The sequence below is a fragment of the Chiloscyllium punctatum genome, chromosome 16 (assembly GCF_047496795.1).
Source record: "Chiloscyllium punctatum isolate Juve2018m chromosome 16, sChiPun1.3, whole genome shotgun sequence".
NCBI classification, from domain to species: domain Eukaryota; kingdom Metazoa; phylum Chordata; class Chondrichthyes; order Orectolobiformes; family Hemiscylliidae; genus Chiloscyllium; species Chiloscyllium punctatum.
The window spans coordinates 22,235,029-22,252,354 of NC_092754.1; the positions used below are offsets into that span (position 1 = coordinate 22,235,029).

At 39.5% G+C, this 17,326-nt stretch overlaps 1 protein-coding gene across 3 annotated transcripts in view; it reads right to left on the reverse strand.

Annotated features, from left to right (window-relative positions):
- ints11 (integrator complex subunit 11) overlaps nucleotides 1-17,316 on the reverse strand; it is a 36,049-nt gene extending 18,733 nt beyond the window's left edge. The window contains exons 1-8 of one of the 3 annotated variants that reach the window (XM_072586479.1): nucleotides 17,226-17,316; nucleotides 15,545-15,655; nucleotides 15,357-15,454; nucleotides 13,363-13,436; nucleotides 12,634-12,862; nucleotides 12,228-12,326; nucleotides 5,707-5,741; nucleotides 2,579-2,717 (exon numbers count right to left, since the gene is read on the reverse strand). In XM_072586479.1, the coding sequence (XP_072442580.1) occupies nucleotides 2,579-2,717; nucleotides 5,707-5,741; nucleotides 12,228-12,326; nucleotides 12,634-12,862; nucleotides 13,363-13,436; nucleotides 15,357-15,454; nucleotides 15,545-15,572 (702 nt within the window). In that variant the 5' untranslated portion in view covers nucleotides 15,573-15,655; nucleotides 17,226-17,316. The other 2 variants (XM_072586481.1, XM_072586480.1) reach the window with 2 other exon arrangements.
- Nucleotides 17,317-17,326: the final 10 nt, after the last annotated feature.

The window sequence follows — 17,326 nt, forward strand, 5'->3', positions numbered from 1 at the left end:
TCATTCCTGTTTCATTCATTGAGTTTCCCTGGATGTCTAGTCCGTGCAGATACTTTTGGATACATGACTAGGTCAGACAAACTCTGGATTCCTATTTCCCTTGGTTGTCCATGTCAAGATTTCACCAGCCTACTGCTTTTAGCACCAGCAAGCCCTGTAGAGGAGGATTGGGGGTGAACAGAGGAGACAGCGGAGTTGAGGTCTGACTTGCTGACTCCTACGGGTAGACAATCATATGTAGAAGCTGGAAAGAACACACCACAAGGTCTCTCCTCAGTACAATAGCAAGCAATGACACTCGCTGTCCACACTCAAATTGATTTGGATAGTGGAGATTGTCAGGCACGTGTGGGATACAGGAACAGCCTGCTGTGGAATCATTTACATCATGGCTGATCTCCACCTCAACTCCTTTCAGGATGAGCCAGCATGTAAAAGGGGAGAAGGGGAGAAAATTAAAGAATATCACAAGGGACCATGACACATTCTACAAAAGGATCAGACAACAAAAGGGAAGGTGAGAAATCAATAAATGGTCCTTCATTGGAGGATAGCTTAACATAACCTGCGTTGATGGCAGATCGAAAAATAGGAGATGTAAGATAGATGCCTGAATCACCATTGTAACTTTTCTCCACACAAAAATTTTAAAAAAGACAAAATGCTGGAAACCGCAGAGAAATTTAGGAGCTTAATATCAACAAGTGATTCAATCTTGCAAGGTTTCTTCAGAGTTTCACTTAAATTGTAAATCAGTTGCAGTAAGCAAAACAATTCTTTAAACCTGTTCTGAAGGAGGATCACTGGACCCAAAACATTAATTCTGATTTCTGTCCACAGATGCTGCCAGACTTGCTGAGCTTTTCCACCAATTTCTTTTTGTTTCTGATTTATAGTTTTGGATTTTTTTTGTCTCTAAATCAAATAGTTTCAATAATCTACTCAATAACTTCGCAATTTCTTCCGTCGAGGACAACACACTACTTCTTTCATTGAATAATAAAATAATATGGAAAAACCAATGTGAAATATTTGTACTCAGTTGCAGCCAGTGATACAGTTGAGTATTTTGCCAGTTCCACTTGAATATGCATTGTTCCTGTTCCAGGTAGATTGCAGGTTCATATGTTGTGGGGTTTGTTGACACATTTCAAAGTGGATGAATGCCTTTAATTAAGGCTGGGAGAATCTGGAGGTGCTAGAGGTTTTTTTACTCCACTGGCAGCAGAAATGAATCTGAGTCTCAGAGGATGGAAAGACTGAGCATAGCTAATGCAGCTGAAAATACCACTTCATCCTCCATCATGGCACAGACCACCAACTTATTTGTTTATTAGATTAACTTTCTGGTCTGAATTATACCAGTCATAAAGCAAATTAGAAAATTAGGAATGCTGACCCTAAGAGTCATGGATAATTGGCCAAACTAATCAGAATGTTGTATTATACCATGCTATGCTCTATGAACATTAAACCAATTAAATATTTCTTTTCTTTCTCAATATATTGTAAATGCGTGCTAATAGTTTGAATTACTGCTAAAGACTTCTATATCATATACATATATAAAAAGTCAAAACGAGGATTTAAATTTTTGAAGCCCTTCCACATATCATCTTGGCTCAATGAAGGCATTCTCTCCTATCAGTACATAGGCTAAACTGACATTCAGTAATGTGCTCATTTCCCACATCCCTGTCTACCTCACCTTAACCCTAATCTCTCAACCTCCTCTTCCACTTTCTCTTTTCCTGCCTTGTCAAACTGTCCCGTCACATTCAGACCCTTGAGTAACATACTTGGTCTTTCCAACCCAGGCTGCCAAGCCTCAGGGGAACTACCTGTGGTATATTAAAAATTTTACATCTGCTGCACTTCCTGTCAACAATGATTCTCACATTTACAATGGAATTTACAGCACCAGTTCAGGAGGCTGCACTCACCACATGATAAGTTTGAATAGGCAGTGCCCATTTTGAATGTGGGCACAAGCTGTTATTATAGATGCGTATATTAAAAATGAGGACTAAAAGTATAACCTTAAACTGGGGAAGGAACCACACTCGCACAGCCTCTCTCACCCTGTGTGCTAACTCTGCTTTCTCAGAAGTCTTGATTACCAAATTGCAAATCCACTGAGCTGAATGATATATGGTAAACATTGAATATTTTCACTTTTTTTCTTTACTCATTAACCCCTTTTCATCTGTCCTGACATCAAGTCTAAGTCTGTGGACACTGGTTTCCCCCTTGTTTTCAAAGCCCTTAATCAAAGCAGTGTCTGTTGGTTATGAAAATGCTAAAGATACTCCAGAGAAACTGAAACTACCCTCATTTAATATTGGCACACAGCTTCCGTCAAGGCCACTTGATTCAATGGCACAGAAACCAGGGACAGCACTAAAGGATAGGATCAGTTACTTCAGTACAGGCCAGGCTCACGTACTCAGTTTAGCTTTAATCAGATGAGCCAGCAGTTATACTTACATACATGTTTTTAAAAATGCTGAAATACCAATGTGTGGCGTATACAGGAAAGAGGTCTACTTTTCACGTATCGCAGTATTTACAATCATACCTTTCCACCCCTTTCTATTGCATCATGCACTTTCTTCAAGAAGTCTCTTTCTCGGCATCGCTTTGAGTCTCGGATGGTAGTAGCATATGTAGATTCCGAGATAAATAAATCAGGACGACACTTGTCAATCCAAGCAGCTCTGAAATAACGTCAAGTCAGCATTTGATAAATTATTTTTATTCTCTAAATCATAGGACTTTATACAGACATGTCAACACTGCACTGCTATTTTTTGCTATATAAGGCACATTCTTTAATCAGAATTATGCAATGCAGGAGGAGACTAATTGGTTAATCAGGCTATTTGGAAAAGTTATTCATTCAGTCTTTTTCCCCACTGCTCTGTAATTCCACCTTCCTTAACAATCTTCATGTTAGCCATTACATCTCCTTCCCCTTTAGAGAATGAAGAATAAAAACAGGGAAGTCTTGCTAAAACTGCTCACTGCACCAGTCAGGCCACACTTGGCACAGTGTGAACAGTTTTGGTCCCCTTATCTAAGGAAAGATATAGTGACATTTTGGGCAATCCAGAGAAGGTTCACTAGGTTGATTCAGGGTGTGGAGGGATTTTCTCATGAGGAAAGACAAGAAGGTTGAGCCTGCACTCATTGGAGTTTAGAAAAATGAGAGGAGATCTTATTGAAATAAGATAATTACGGGGCTTAACAGAGTAGAAGTGGGGAAATTGTTCATGCTTGTGGGAGAGTCCAAAACCAGAGTTTTTAATCTTAGTGTAAGGGGTCACTCATTTAAGCCAGAGATAAAGAGGATTTCCTTTACTCTCACAGGGTAGTGATTCTGTGGAATTCTTTATTGCAGAGAGCTGTCAAGGCTAGCTTGTTAAGTATATTCTCTAAATCATAGGACTTTATACAGACATGTCAACACTGCACTACTATTATTTGCTATATAAGGCACATTCTTTAATCAGAATTATGCAATGCAGGAGGAGACTAATTGGCTAATCAGGCTATTTGGAAAAGTTATCCATTCAGTCCTTTTCCCCATTCATTCCCCACTGCTCTGTAATTCCACCTTCCTTAACAATCTTCATGAGATAGATAGATTTCGAATCAGTAAAAGAATCAAGGCTTATGGAGATTTGGTAGGAAAGTGGAGTTCAGGATTATCAGATCAGCCATGATGATCTCAATGAATGGTGGAGCTGATTTGATGGGCCAAAAGGTTTACTTCTGCTTCTACGTCTTATGATCTTAATATTCGTCTTTTCCAGTAAACTGTTTGTGATTTTAAATAATTTCTGCCTTTCTGCCCCTAAGAAACCATTTAAGTAGGACATGGTTATACATGCAAGAAGAATCCTGTAACAGTGTGAATGACACAAGTGAGTTATCAAAACCTTTGGGATTTGATCAAAAGCTCTAAGCAAAAATGGAACGCAGAACTAGGATGAGGAAAAAGAACTCTCACTTTAGCTGTTGTACTGACACATACTGGCAAACACATTAAGTAGAAGCTTAAAAATTCATTCTGCTACTTTTTAAGTACTCTGGAAAACCTCAAAGTGATTTGGACATCCATTTATAACAAGAGAATGTATATTCTCAGTTGCAGGTCAGCCTGCCATAATCACTGGCAGGTGTGCCTGATGTTTGTGGGGACAGGATATACAAGCTTAGAATGTGCCATCATTCTGTAAATAACAATCTGAATGATCAATTTGAAGTTTATGAGAATCACACAAGATGGATGCCAGCTACAGGGAGGCCATTATTATGCAACAGCTGCGATTTCTTCCCCATTTCCTAGTCCCATTTGTAGTTTTGTGGAGGAGGATGATTAAAATCACATAACATCATGAGTTGGTTACATGCAGTTGAACTCCAGTTAATTAATCTCATATCCAAGTCAAAAGCAGTGGTGCACATTAAATGATAGTAAATGGCTTGAAGACAAAATCTGCAGGGACAGCATATGACCACAAACCTCAGACTGTGAGTGAGCTGCCAAACTCTCTTGTGCTCACTGTTCGAACAGAAGTCTTTCCCTTTTAAGTGGAAGAGGATATCATATAAAACCTCAAACTGTGGACATTCAAACCCGGGCACAATTCATCTGAAAAGTGATTACTAGAAAGAGACTGGAGAAAGTCTAAAATTGTACAACTGATCTTAAAAGGTAACTGAGTTCTCAGTATCTGTGACCAGGAAGAAAGGCTTGCTAGGCCAGAAGCATATTTTTATATTTAATGCTGGTGGTTCTGGTTAAGGAGACAAGCAAATTCTCTTGAGGTCCTCCAGCAGGAGTAGCACCAACTCTATACAACCAACAATATGTTGAATTGTGCCTGTTATCAACAACAGCAAAGTAAAAAAGGCATAAGACCATATACTGAACGCAGGTCTGTGTATCCTTACAAACAAGTGTGCTAGTGAGACACTTTGTGGATGGATGTGGAATTAAAATCATTTCTAATAAAATACAAAAGTACTATGAATGTTAAATATTTGTCCAAAATTTCTTCAAATAGCATAATTTGAGGTCTATATCAACTGGTATTGACAGGGAAATTTCCTAAACAAACAGAAACTGATGTAAGTGAATCCAAATAAAGACCTTAGCTTCCTAAGCAATTTCATTATTTCATGTTCACACAAGAATAATGCCAAAGTTTGAAGTAATCAAACCATCACTATGTACATTAGGAACATCATAACTTAAAAATAATACAAGCACCAAAGCTTTCCAATTTTCAATGTCAGTCATTCTCATATCTAAAATGCAAAAGGTGTAAAGTACACAATGCAAACTGTATGAAAAAAACTAAATGCTTTAAAAATTGCCACAGCTGATGGTTTTGACTGTTTCCAATGCTCAGTAATCTGAGTGAAGATGAAGAACAAGGGGAGTTAGCATCCAACTATCCATGGTGAAAACAAACTCACATGGTGGCTAAGGAGACTGAAACCAGAGCACAGAGACTAATAGAAACTAAATTCAGAAGCCTAAAGAAGCCTGACAGATTTGTAGCCCTGTGTTATATCCATTAATCAACATTGAGAAGTAACAATTTTGTAATATGCTGAACAATTTGCTGGCAAATTGTAATTGAAGTAAATATGCTTTGTAGAACAATACGAATATATTGCAATGGACAAACTCACCCTAAATGTCGATCTGGTGTCATGTTGTAATCACCCTGCAAAGTTTTAAATCAAAATAGATGTATCAGAGCAAGGAAATAAATAAATGCCAACTTGTAAAAATACACAAAAAGACACTAATATACTGTTAGTAAATATGCTAATTTAAATAAATTAACAACCCTGTCTGTGTTCTGACCTGCTTCGATAGACCACTACAAATAATCTCTGGGTTGGACTTCAGCTGTTTCATCAACAGCATTCGCTCCAACATCATGTCACACATGAGGATTGTGGCAATGCTCCTTTAACAAGGTTTTGTTGTCCTTGGCTTTGTTTCAGAGAGGTGGTAGATGTCTGAAACGTCTGGGTTTATCTACTTCAGAATGCCTGCATGTTTTTAAAATAAACACTTGTACAATGAAAGGGGAGCGGCCAGTTCTCCAAGCTCAGCTTTTCTCCGGTTTGTTTTGGTTTTAGTAGTCTGGCTGTTCACTGAAAGCGGTTAGTCAGTTTTGAGGCTGCAAGTCCAAGAAACAGCTTCATGAAAGAAGGTGTTCCATGCTGAATCTCTCCGTCATCTCTCTCTCTTCTTTAAGACCCCATGTTTGATATTACCCTTTTTGCCAAGGAATGGTTATGGGAATTGTTGTAAGTATTTGAAAATGCATCATTAAATTGGGATAATCTGTTGGGTTTTCGGATAGAGTCATAGAGGTGTACAGCACAGAAACAGACCCTTCGGTCCAACCTGTCCATGCCGACCAGCTATCCCAACCCAATCTAGTCCGACCTGCCAGCACCCAGCCCATATCCTTCCAAACCCTTCCTATTCATATACCCATCCAAATGCCTCTTAAATATTGCAACACATCCTCTGGTAGCTCATTCCATACACATACCACCCTCTGCGTGAAAACGTTGCCCCTTAGGTCTCTTTTATATCTTTCCCCTCTCACCCTAAACCTATGCCCTCTAGTTCTGGACTCCCTAATCCCAGGGAAAAGACTTTGTCTATTTATCCTATACATGCCCCTCATAATTTTGTAAACCTCTATAAGGTCACCCCTCAGCCTCCGATGCTCCAGGAAAAACAGCACCAGCCTGTTCAGCCTCTCTCTATAGCTCAAGTCCTCCAACCCTGGCAACATCCTTGTAAATCTTTTCTGAACCCTTTCAAGTTTCACGACATCTTTCCGATAGGAAGGAGACCAGAATTGCACGCAATATTCCAACAGTGGTCTAACCAATGTCCTGTACAGCTTTAACATGACCTCCCAACTCCTGTACTCAATACTCTGACCAATAAAGGACAGCATACCAAACACCTTCTTCACTATCCTATCTACCTGCAACTCCACTTTCAAGGAGCTATGAACCTGCACTCCAAGGTCTCTTGGTTCAGCAACACTCCCTAGGACCTTACCATTAAGTGTATAAGTCCTGCTAAGATTTGCTTTCCCAAAATGCAGCACCTCGCTTTTATCTGAATTAAACTCCATCTGCCACTCCTCAGCCCATTGGTCCATCTGGTCCAGATCCTGTTGTAATCTAAAGTAACCCTCTTCGCTGTCCACTACACCTCCAATTTTGGTGTCATCTGCAAACTTACTAACTGTACCTCTTATGCTCGCATCCAAATCATTTATGTAAATGACAAAAAGTAGAGGACCCAGCACCGATCCATGTGGCACTCCACTGGTCACAGGCCTCCAGTCTGAAAAACAACCCTCCACCACCACCCTCTGTCTTCTACCTTTGAGCCAGTTCTGTATCCAAATGGCTAGTTCTCCCTGTATTCCATGAGATCTAACCTTGCTAATCAGTCTCCCATGGGGAACCTTGTCAAAAACCTTACTGAAGTCCATATAGTTCACATCTACTGCTCTGCCCTTAATCCTCTTTGTTACTTCCTCAAAAAACTCAATCACGTTTGTGAGACATGATTTCTCACAAAGCCATGTTGACTATCCCTAATCAGTCCTTGCCTTTCCAAATACATGTACATCCTGTCCATCAGGATTCCCTCCAACAACTTGCCCACCACTGAGGTCAGGCTCATCGGTCTATAGTTCCCTGCCTTGTCTTTACCGCCGTTCTTGAACAGTGGCACCACGTTTGCCAACCTCCGGTCTTCTGGCACCTCACCTGTGACTATCGATGAATAAGTTAAGCTATCCTATATTCTGTTCTCTTTTGTTTGTGTTTCATTCAGTTATCTTGCAAATAAATTCTGTTTTGTTTAAAACGAAGTGGTTGGGCCAGCTGCGTCACTCCTGGAACATCCACTATACACCTGTTTATAACAACAAGCAAAGTTAGGGTCCAGGCTACTTTCTTGAAATATGTGGGGGTCTGGCCCAGTCAAAATAGAATGGGAGCTGTTTACGGGATTTGTTCTATAATTCCAAATTGGGATCAAGGTTGTTGGACTCAAAAGGCTGCGAGTGGTAGGTGTTAGTGTCTTTTGTTCTGGGTGTTGATATTAGTTGGTTTAAACAGTGCTTAGGATAGCAATGACTGTTTCAGTCAGCAAGAGTTTCCTGGGGGTCGAAGAAGTGACTTTGTGGGTTTTGCAAAAGGTAATTAAGGCCAAGCTGGAAGTAGCAGACAAGTTGGAGATGCTCTCTTTCCATAAGGAGAGACAATTACAGTAATAGCTCAGCATTTAAATTTGCTGGAAACGCCATCAAAATCTTTAGAGATGGCTGAAGTTCAATTGAAAATGAAGCAGCTTGAGTTAGAGGCAAAACACAAGGAAAAGGCAAAATAAATGAAACTGTTTGAATGACAAATAAAAGCAAAGAGAGAAAAAGAACAAAAGGTCCTCACAGAACAAAAAGAAGAGGACAAAATTGCTTTAGTAGAATAAAAGGAAAAAAGAGAAGAGAAAAGGAAGAAAGAGCGAGCCTGAACTTCAGAAATCGGCACTTAGACAGGAAAGTCAGCTTAAAAGGATGAAGGCTGACGGTAAGCTTAATGTGGACGAGAGTGAGGAACAAACCCGTGGTAACCAAAGCCCTGTTGAGAAACTGTTTAAATATATTCAAATATTTCCTATATTTGATGAGAAGGGTGTGGCTAAACAAATGCAGTGGCCAGTGACCATGTGGGTTTTGTTGATCCAAACAAAAACTTGTAGGTAGTGAGGTATTTGCATCACTATCAGAGGAGATATATGGGGCATATCAGGAGGTAAAGAAAACCATTTTAAGTGCATATGAGCTTGTGCCAGAAGCCTACGGACAATGTTTCAGGAATGGAATCCCAGGAGGGATCCTGGTCATACCTACATTGAGTTTGAAACGATCAAATAAAGTAATTTTGATAGGTGGATAAGGGCATTAAAAATACAGCAAACTTGGTGACGCTCTTAGAGAGACGATTATTTTGGAGGAGTTCAGAAATTCACTTCCCGAAGTACTGAGACCTCATGTGAAAGAGCAGAGTTAAATCAGGAAGATTAGCAGATAAAATGGCTGATGATTATGAGTTGGTCCATAATTCAAAGTTTGGCTTCCAAAATCAATTTCAATCATGAGAGATAGAAATTAATTCGTTTTTTTTTTAGATTAGATTCCCGACAGTGTGGAAACATGCACTTCGGGCCAACCAGTCCACATCAACACTATGGGCAATTTACCATGGCCAATTCACCTGACCTGCACATCTTTGTGACTGTGGGAGAAACTGGAGCACCTGGAAGAAACCCACGCAGACACAGGGAGAATGTGCAAACTCCACACAGACATTTGCCCGAGGCTGGAATTGAACCCGGAACCCTGGTGCTGTGAGGCAGCAGTGCTAACCACTGAGCCACCGTGCCGCCATAATTGGGGAAAAGAGAAATCGTTACGTGGAAAGGGAAAGGTAGATCTCGGTAAAGATCATAAGGATAAAAAGGAAACCCTTGAAGGGGAAAGAGAGTTAAAAGGCTCAGGTGTTTTCACTGCAATAAAGTAGGCCACATGACATCACAGGGTTGCTGGGTTAGGAAAAGCTAGACGTAGGAAAACAGGATAAGCCAGTGAATTTTGTTGGAGTGGTAACAGAAAGCACAATGGAGGCTTGAAAGCTGCACCAGAATGTACAAGCTGGTCAGAGGTTGATTAAAGAGTAAGTGCCAGATCTTCTTAAACCATATACCTGCGAAGATAAAGTTTACTCGTACAGACCAGGAACAGTAGGTAAAGAGGTCACAATATTAAGAGATACAGGATCCTCTCAACCTTTGATGTTGAAAGATGAGGAAGTGTGTACCTCTGAAGGACTACTGCCAGAAAAGATGCTAGTAACAGGAATTCACGGTGAGACAAGAAGCACTCAACTACGTAATGGGGTAAGAATGTCCAGTGAAGAGTGGACAACTCGTGGTAGGAGTACTGGACAAACTCTCAGCGCCAATGCGATGATGCTGCTCTTTTAACAAGGCTATGTTGTCCTTGGGTTTTTTCAGAGCAGTCGTAAAAGACACAGACTCCAAAAAGTCTAAGTTGAAGGGTTTTATGACCAATTTGATTGTAGCTAACAGATACTCAATCAGGCAAAAAGCTTTTAAGTTTTAAAAAAGTACTTGTACAATGAAAGGGGAATGGCCAGTTCGCCCAGCTCAGCTTTTCTCTGGTTTGGCTTGGTTTTAGAAAACAGTAGTGTTTTGAAGCTGCCGGACCCAAAGACGCAGATCCATGCTGCGACTCTGTTTGATTTCTCTCCTGTAAGATCCTGTGTTTGATTTTACCTTTTGTGCCAAGGGCTGTATATGGGGATTGTTGCAAATATTTGGAACAGCATCATTAAACTGGAATGATCTGTTGGAATTTCAGAGAAGTTAAGTTATTCTGTATTCTGTTCTCTTTTTGTTCCATTCAGTAATCTTGTAAATAAATTTTGTTTTGGTTAAAACTAAGTGGTATGACCAACTGATTCACTCCTGGAATATCCACTTTATACTTGCTTAAAAAATAGCAAAGTTAGGGTCTGGGCTATTTTCTTGAAATATTTTGAGGGGGTCCAGCCTGGTCCAAAAGACCAGGAAAACAATTTATCCCTGCCAGGCATACAGCTGGTTCACAGGTAGGAATGCTGCCTACTGTGGTTGAAAAGTCAGTTGAAACTCAGGCAACTGAACTATCGCAAGACACATATTCTGGGATTTTTCCAGACTGTGTGGTAATGAGGTCACAAAGTCACAATTTGAAACCTGAGAAATCAAACAGTACGAATAAGAAAGTTGAAGTGGAATTAGCAGAAACCCTGTTGATCAAATGGTTGAGACAAACCAGGAGCAGATAAATGACAAAGCAGACATCTTATAGCTCAGATAAATTAACTGAGTTACAGCAAAAAGATGAAAATTTAAAGCAATTGTATTAAAAGGTATACACGGAAAAAGAATCTGAATGTATCCTTGAACACTACTATTTTAAAAACAATAGTCTGAATGAGGAAATGGAGATCATCACATATTCAGGCAGATGAGAAATGGGCAGAAGTTCATCAAGTCGTATTGCCAGTGGGTTACAGAAAGGAGCTATTGCGGGTGGCGCATGAATTACCAGTAGGGGGTCACATTTAGGGGTAAGAAAAACTCAAGCCAAAATACAAAAACATTTTTACTGGCTTGGACTGCACAAGGATGTATTGAGTTTTGCCAGACATGTCGTACACATCAGGTAATTGGAAAACCACAGGCAGTAATAAAACCCGAACCTTTAATACTCATTTCTGCATTTGAGGAACCTTTTACAAGTGTCTGACTTGATTGCATAGGAGTCAAGAGTGTGGTGCTGGAAAAGCACAGCAGGTCAGGCAGCATCCGAGGAGGAGGAGAATCGACATTTTGGGCCTAAGCCCTTCATCAGGAGGTGGCTATGGACAGGAATATCCAGATAATGTTCCATTGCTGAATGCTAAGCAGTGACTCTTATTAGAAAGTCTGGAAGTGTGAATGCTGGTTGAGGACACCATTGCATCAGATGGATATGCCTCCCCCATCATGATTCAATTGTTTTGTACAGCCTACAGCATAAGATCATAACAAGAAGAGTACTGCAGGCCACTTACTGCTAGTAGAACAATCAGTCAACAGCTTCAGCAAAGGTGAAAGGAAATACAAATTAACAGGACAAAAGCAGCTACTCTGTGGGATCAATCTATATACTGCACATCTCAGTACATGAACATCTCCCAGTGTATCTGGTACAATGATTCCCACCATAAATTATGCAAACAATTTAATGCAATGAGACACATTATAGCACCTACATGACAACTTACAGCCAAGATAGCACAACCTTCCCCTAAAATCAAATTTCTTTTGGAATAAATAGTCTTGAAGCAATGACTTGCTGCTTCACCTTGTGATAATAAATGAGTAGGAGAGTGAGGTCTGCAGATGCTGGAGATCAGAGTTGAGTGTGTGTTGCTGGAAAAGCACAGCAGGACAGACAGCATCCGAGGAGCAGGAAAATCAACATTTTGGGCCGGAGCCCTTGATCAGTAATAAGTGAGTAGCTCCATGACTGAGATTCATTTATACTCACGGTATATACCACTGATTCAGAGCCCACTCGGATAAGAACCATGGCTGCACCAAGCACATGTCCAGCGTAATATGCTTTAATTTCGAGTTCATCGTCAACCTAGAAGAAGATCACACCAAAGTACAAATGAGTATCTTCTAATCGAAATGATTCTAGTAAGCCCAGTTGCAGCATAGAAACATGATATACTGACAGGCAATACAGAATGGAAGGTTGGAAAATCAGTCCATACAGGAATCAGGGCCAGCAGAGTAAAAAAACCTTCTGTACGACTAATAATAAAACAAATCGTAGACATCACGAGCCTGGAAAACATTGCCAGATTGGTGCATTATCTATGTATCTGCTCTTCTAGTCAATATCTTTAACTCTTTAAACAAAGGACTGTCAAGAGGACATTGCTTGCCTGTACAGTTTGATGCAGATGAACAGCTACAACTTTCTTCATGCAGTCTTTTATCATCTGAGAAGTAAAGAAGTTTGTTTCTCCTTTTTTATCGACTGTAATCTTCCGGTAATCTTCTAAGAGGATTGGACAAATGGCTTTTGTTGGGTGGGTCATGTATATGGGACCATCATAGCCAATCATCTCACTCATATAAGGAAGTGCTCCACAGTGGTCGAGATGGAAATGACTGACAAGAACAAATACTGTACAGTTAATGAGGACAATAACAACATCTTTTCAGACATGTTGAAAAATTTGAGATTAGTAAGATTCCTGCTTTTCAGAGATCGAGTCTGAGGCATTCATCTATCACCCAAATCACTTTTGGAGTCATCTGGTCTTTTCATTCTATTTTATAGAATAGAAAAGACTAGATGACTCCATAATCTATTTTAGTCTAAATGGATTCTACTTTTAAGAAGAAAAGAGATTCTGTATGGAATTGAAGAACTCTGTAGTTATGTTAAAATAATCCTTAATATTTTGAAAATAATAGCAAAACCAATTTTAAAGCTTTTGAACTAAAATTCATTTGTGTCAACAAAATACTACACAAATATTGGAAATACCCAACAAATCCAGCAGCAAACAAAATTCAAAATGAACTACAGCCAGAAGACAGGTCTCTTCTGTACCTCCTCAGTGCAAATGGAGCTACACGTTACAGACTATGGGAGTAATAGTTACCTGATGATGACACAGTCAAGAAATTCAGTCAGTCTTCCATTTTGAGTGATGTAAGAGAAATCAGGAAAGCGTCTCTGGAATAACAAGGAGCAGCAATAAATCAAAAATGACTGAACAGAGCTGTAGAGACGAGGAAGGTTTTGGTTCATCTCCCAGTCTGTGCCGCTACAGGAGCTGCAGGATAACAATCAGGATGTTTACAGTGAGAAAGGAGGCCATTGCACCCATCAAGTTGATGCTGCCACTTAAATAATTTCACTGCCCTCGTCTCTCCTCACTATCTTCTATCTTACATTGCTTCAAAAGGTTTATCCAAGTTTCTGTTAGAAAATACAATGGGTGTCTTCCAGCTTGTGGGGAGAAAAACAGTCCCTTTGCCAATAACTTTCAGGATAAAGACACTTTCCATGACCTTTCTGCTCATTTTCTAAATGATAACAACAGTCAAGAAAGCTTTTTAAAATTAAATTCTTAAAGAGGCAATTTTTTTTCAAGTTTTATTTTCTACAAACTGACTGCCAAGCAAGAATGCTTTTACTGGTATCAAATAATCTTGACAGAAATTTTAAGTATACCTGAAAACTAAACTGCCCTAATGCTTTTTCTGTTAAAGTCAATTAGGAACTGAGCAATATCCAAACTGCATTCTGTGCAGCTAACTGATCTCAGCCAGAGCAGCAATAAGTTTAACAATTGGTACACCCATCATAGGTGTGTGTACTGTCTTAAGAGCTCTCAACTAAGGAGTCTTTCTTAGTACAATTATTGAAAATCCAGATGTGGTCTGTGTATCTTTTTCCAACCATTTACTTAAAAGAAAATCACCTGCACATGAACTTCAGCTAATGGTTAGAATGTACGAGGCTTGCCTTTAGGAGCATAAACTCAAGAAATCATTCTACAATCTGAGGTAGTTAGTCCACCAGAGGGCATCCAACAATTGGAATCTAGCAAGAAAAGATGGTTGAGAAAGGACAGAAAAAAACTCACTGAAGGTTGTGCATATTTGTAAGAATCTGGGACAAGGAAAAGACATGATTATTGTAGTCACCAGTTCTCTTATTCAAATACTGCAATTTCTGACTTTGCTTGAGATGCAGCTATGATTCAGTTAGTTCACAACATGACAAGTACAGTTCGTTGAGCACATTACTACTACTTTGAGTAGTAAAGTGCTCAATTTAGTGCGAATCTTGAAACTGCACTTTTCACTTGCAGTTAGTGTTAACTACTGTGACAAATACTTAACTAACATTTCATTTGCTATACTCAGTCTAAACTGGGATATCTGATCCTAGGTAGGGAGCCAATTGTGGAAGAACGAGATCTGTATGAATTTATCCTGTTTAAAAACCTAAATCTAAATTAATACCAGGGGATAAAGTCAACTCACAATGCCTCTTCATGAGTTTTTTTTTAGGGGTAGGGATGTGAAATATGAGGGAGTTCCCAGGTTACTAGATGTCTGAAGTCCCAGGGAATGGAGGAATATGGCAATAGGACAGGAAAACTGAGTTCAAGGAAAGAAATCTGCCACAATTTTATTGAATGATGCAAGTGGTTTGAAAGATCGTATAACTGATTCCTGCCCTATTTGGTTTATTCGTACAGTATATAGACCAATCAGAACCCAACAGCAAGAATATAGAAACTATGGACTTTTCCTGGGCCACAGCAACAATCACTGCTTGTACAGTGATAACTGCAGTGGTTAATTAACCTATATCTGACTACAGTTATGGAGATGGTTCTGCCCCCACCAGTGATATGTGAAAGCCAAGACTGCAGGAGACTGGAAACACTTCAACCCCTCTACCAGAAGAGTAACAACCAACAAACACTGGTCCATGTCCATTGAGGGAAACATAGATACACAAAAATTGAAAAATGAACCATGTAAACTCAGGTCATATAACACTGGCCTAGGTATCTCCTTATTTCATAGGCCTGTGGTTTCTTGTATTTTCTACCATTCAACTATTCCACATACTTACATCATCATTATATCCCATGTGCATTCCACAATCCAGCATCACGTTTTTCCCACCAATTGAGACCAGGATACAACTGCGGCCCACATCCTGGCCTGCCCCTGAAAAAGCAAGGATTGGTCATTCTGCAAACTTTCTAAGCTCTTATTAAGAATCATATCCAATAACTAGCTGAATATTTAAATTATTACCTAAAGGCGTGACTTTTATTTCCGGCATTTGCAATCAGATTTCACTGCGACTTGTGTTTCCAAGAATGCACTGATGAAATCAGCTACTCATCTTAATTCAGCAAAACAGATCTGTTACATTTAAAGCAGACTGTATCAGTAAATAAAAACATCTCAAGCAATCTCATGGCCCAGCAGTTTGGTCTGTCCTATGTATGAGTAAGAAATGGGAAGAAAAGTGAGGGTATCATTGTGAAACAGAGATAGAGGAGTATGGAGTGTGCGCTAAAGTCTAAAGGCCTGAACTTTAACTCCAAGTCACTGTGAGAATTTTACAACCATTTTTTCAACAGCTATATCCTAATACAAAATGTAATTTTCAAATAGTGAATGTAAAAATCGAAGAAATGAGAATAGGTGTAAGCTATTCCTACCCTCATGCCCATCCTGCCACTCAGTAACATCATGGCTTGATCTGCCCCAATCATCAGCTCCTCTCTTGTACCAGTCCCTCAAAACACTCAGATCCCCGATATTTCAAAACTCTATTTACCACCTCTTTAAATACTTTCAGTGGTCTAGCACAACTCTTTGGAATAGAGAATTCCAGACAGTCACCACCTTCTGGAGAAGGAATTCCTTCATTTTGTTCAATCAATCTTTAAACAGTCTTTTAACCTCAATAGCCTGGCATGTCAACTAATTCTGCACAGTTTGTACCTTAAATTATTTAAGCATTTTCAAAACCTCTATTAAATCTCTAATTAAGATTCCTTGTTACAGTGAAGAAAGATCTATTTTTGAGCATATTGTCATAATTACAACATTTTATTTCTGCTATATGATGCTTTGTGAAGCATCTTAGGATATTTTTCAGAGAGAGGTACTACATAAATATGTTTCTAATCATTCTAGCAAATCTTCACTGTACCATGGTTTGAACAAATTAACTTTATTTTTATACTCAATGTCTGAGTGCATGATGCCCTGAAACCGATCAATTTTTACAGCCTTTTGAATGTACACATACACCTACTAATGAAAGTCTTCAAGTTGTGACTGGACCAAACAATTCCAGAGACCTATACTAATAACCAGAGAATATAGACTGATAGCCAACTATGGGAGCTTGAAAAGTTTAAGTGCATGCAAAGGATAACTAAAAATCCAAAAAAGAAACTGCTATTAGTAACATTACAAGTGACAAAGAGGCAGTCAGACCGTTTGCAAATAAAAGAAACTTTCACTACCGTGACTTCTACTAATATTCAAACATCTTCTGCCTTTAAAACTAAATTACTCAAAAATTTGAATTCATCTCATCTCAATAAATTAAGTGGGAACTTAAGTAAACTTCAAAGTTAATTGAAAGGACTCTACACAACATTGGTTTACAATGAGCTTTGCTGAGCAGCAAAAATGCAGACAGTGAAAAATGGACAGGACGACAAGCCAACTGAGGCCTCCCTTGATTGGTCTGAACACAAAATCAGAATTAAAGTCTCCAGGTTCACATTTTAAACGCTGGATTTAAAAAAAATACAACTCGATTTATTATCACTTTCCAGCTACACAAGGCAGACGGCGGGTTTTTAAGTAAACAAGGACCCCGTTCAATGACAGTAATTCCCGTCCTTTCCTTTTCCACCAAACACTGTCGCTACGAATTCGGGCAAAGACACCACGCCAGCCCCAGGCCTACCTCAGGCGGCAGCAAGGCCGAGCAGGCCCTCGTTACCAAGACACCCAACACCCTAACCCAACTGACAGGGGCAACACCCAATGGAGTGCACGCTCCAGGCG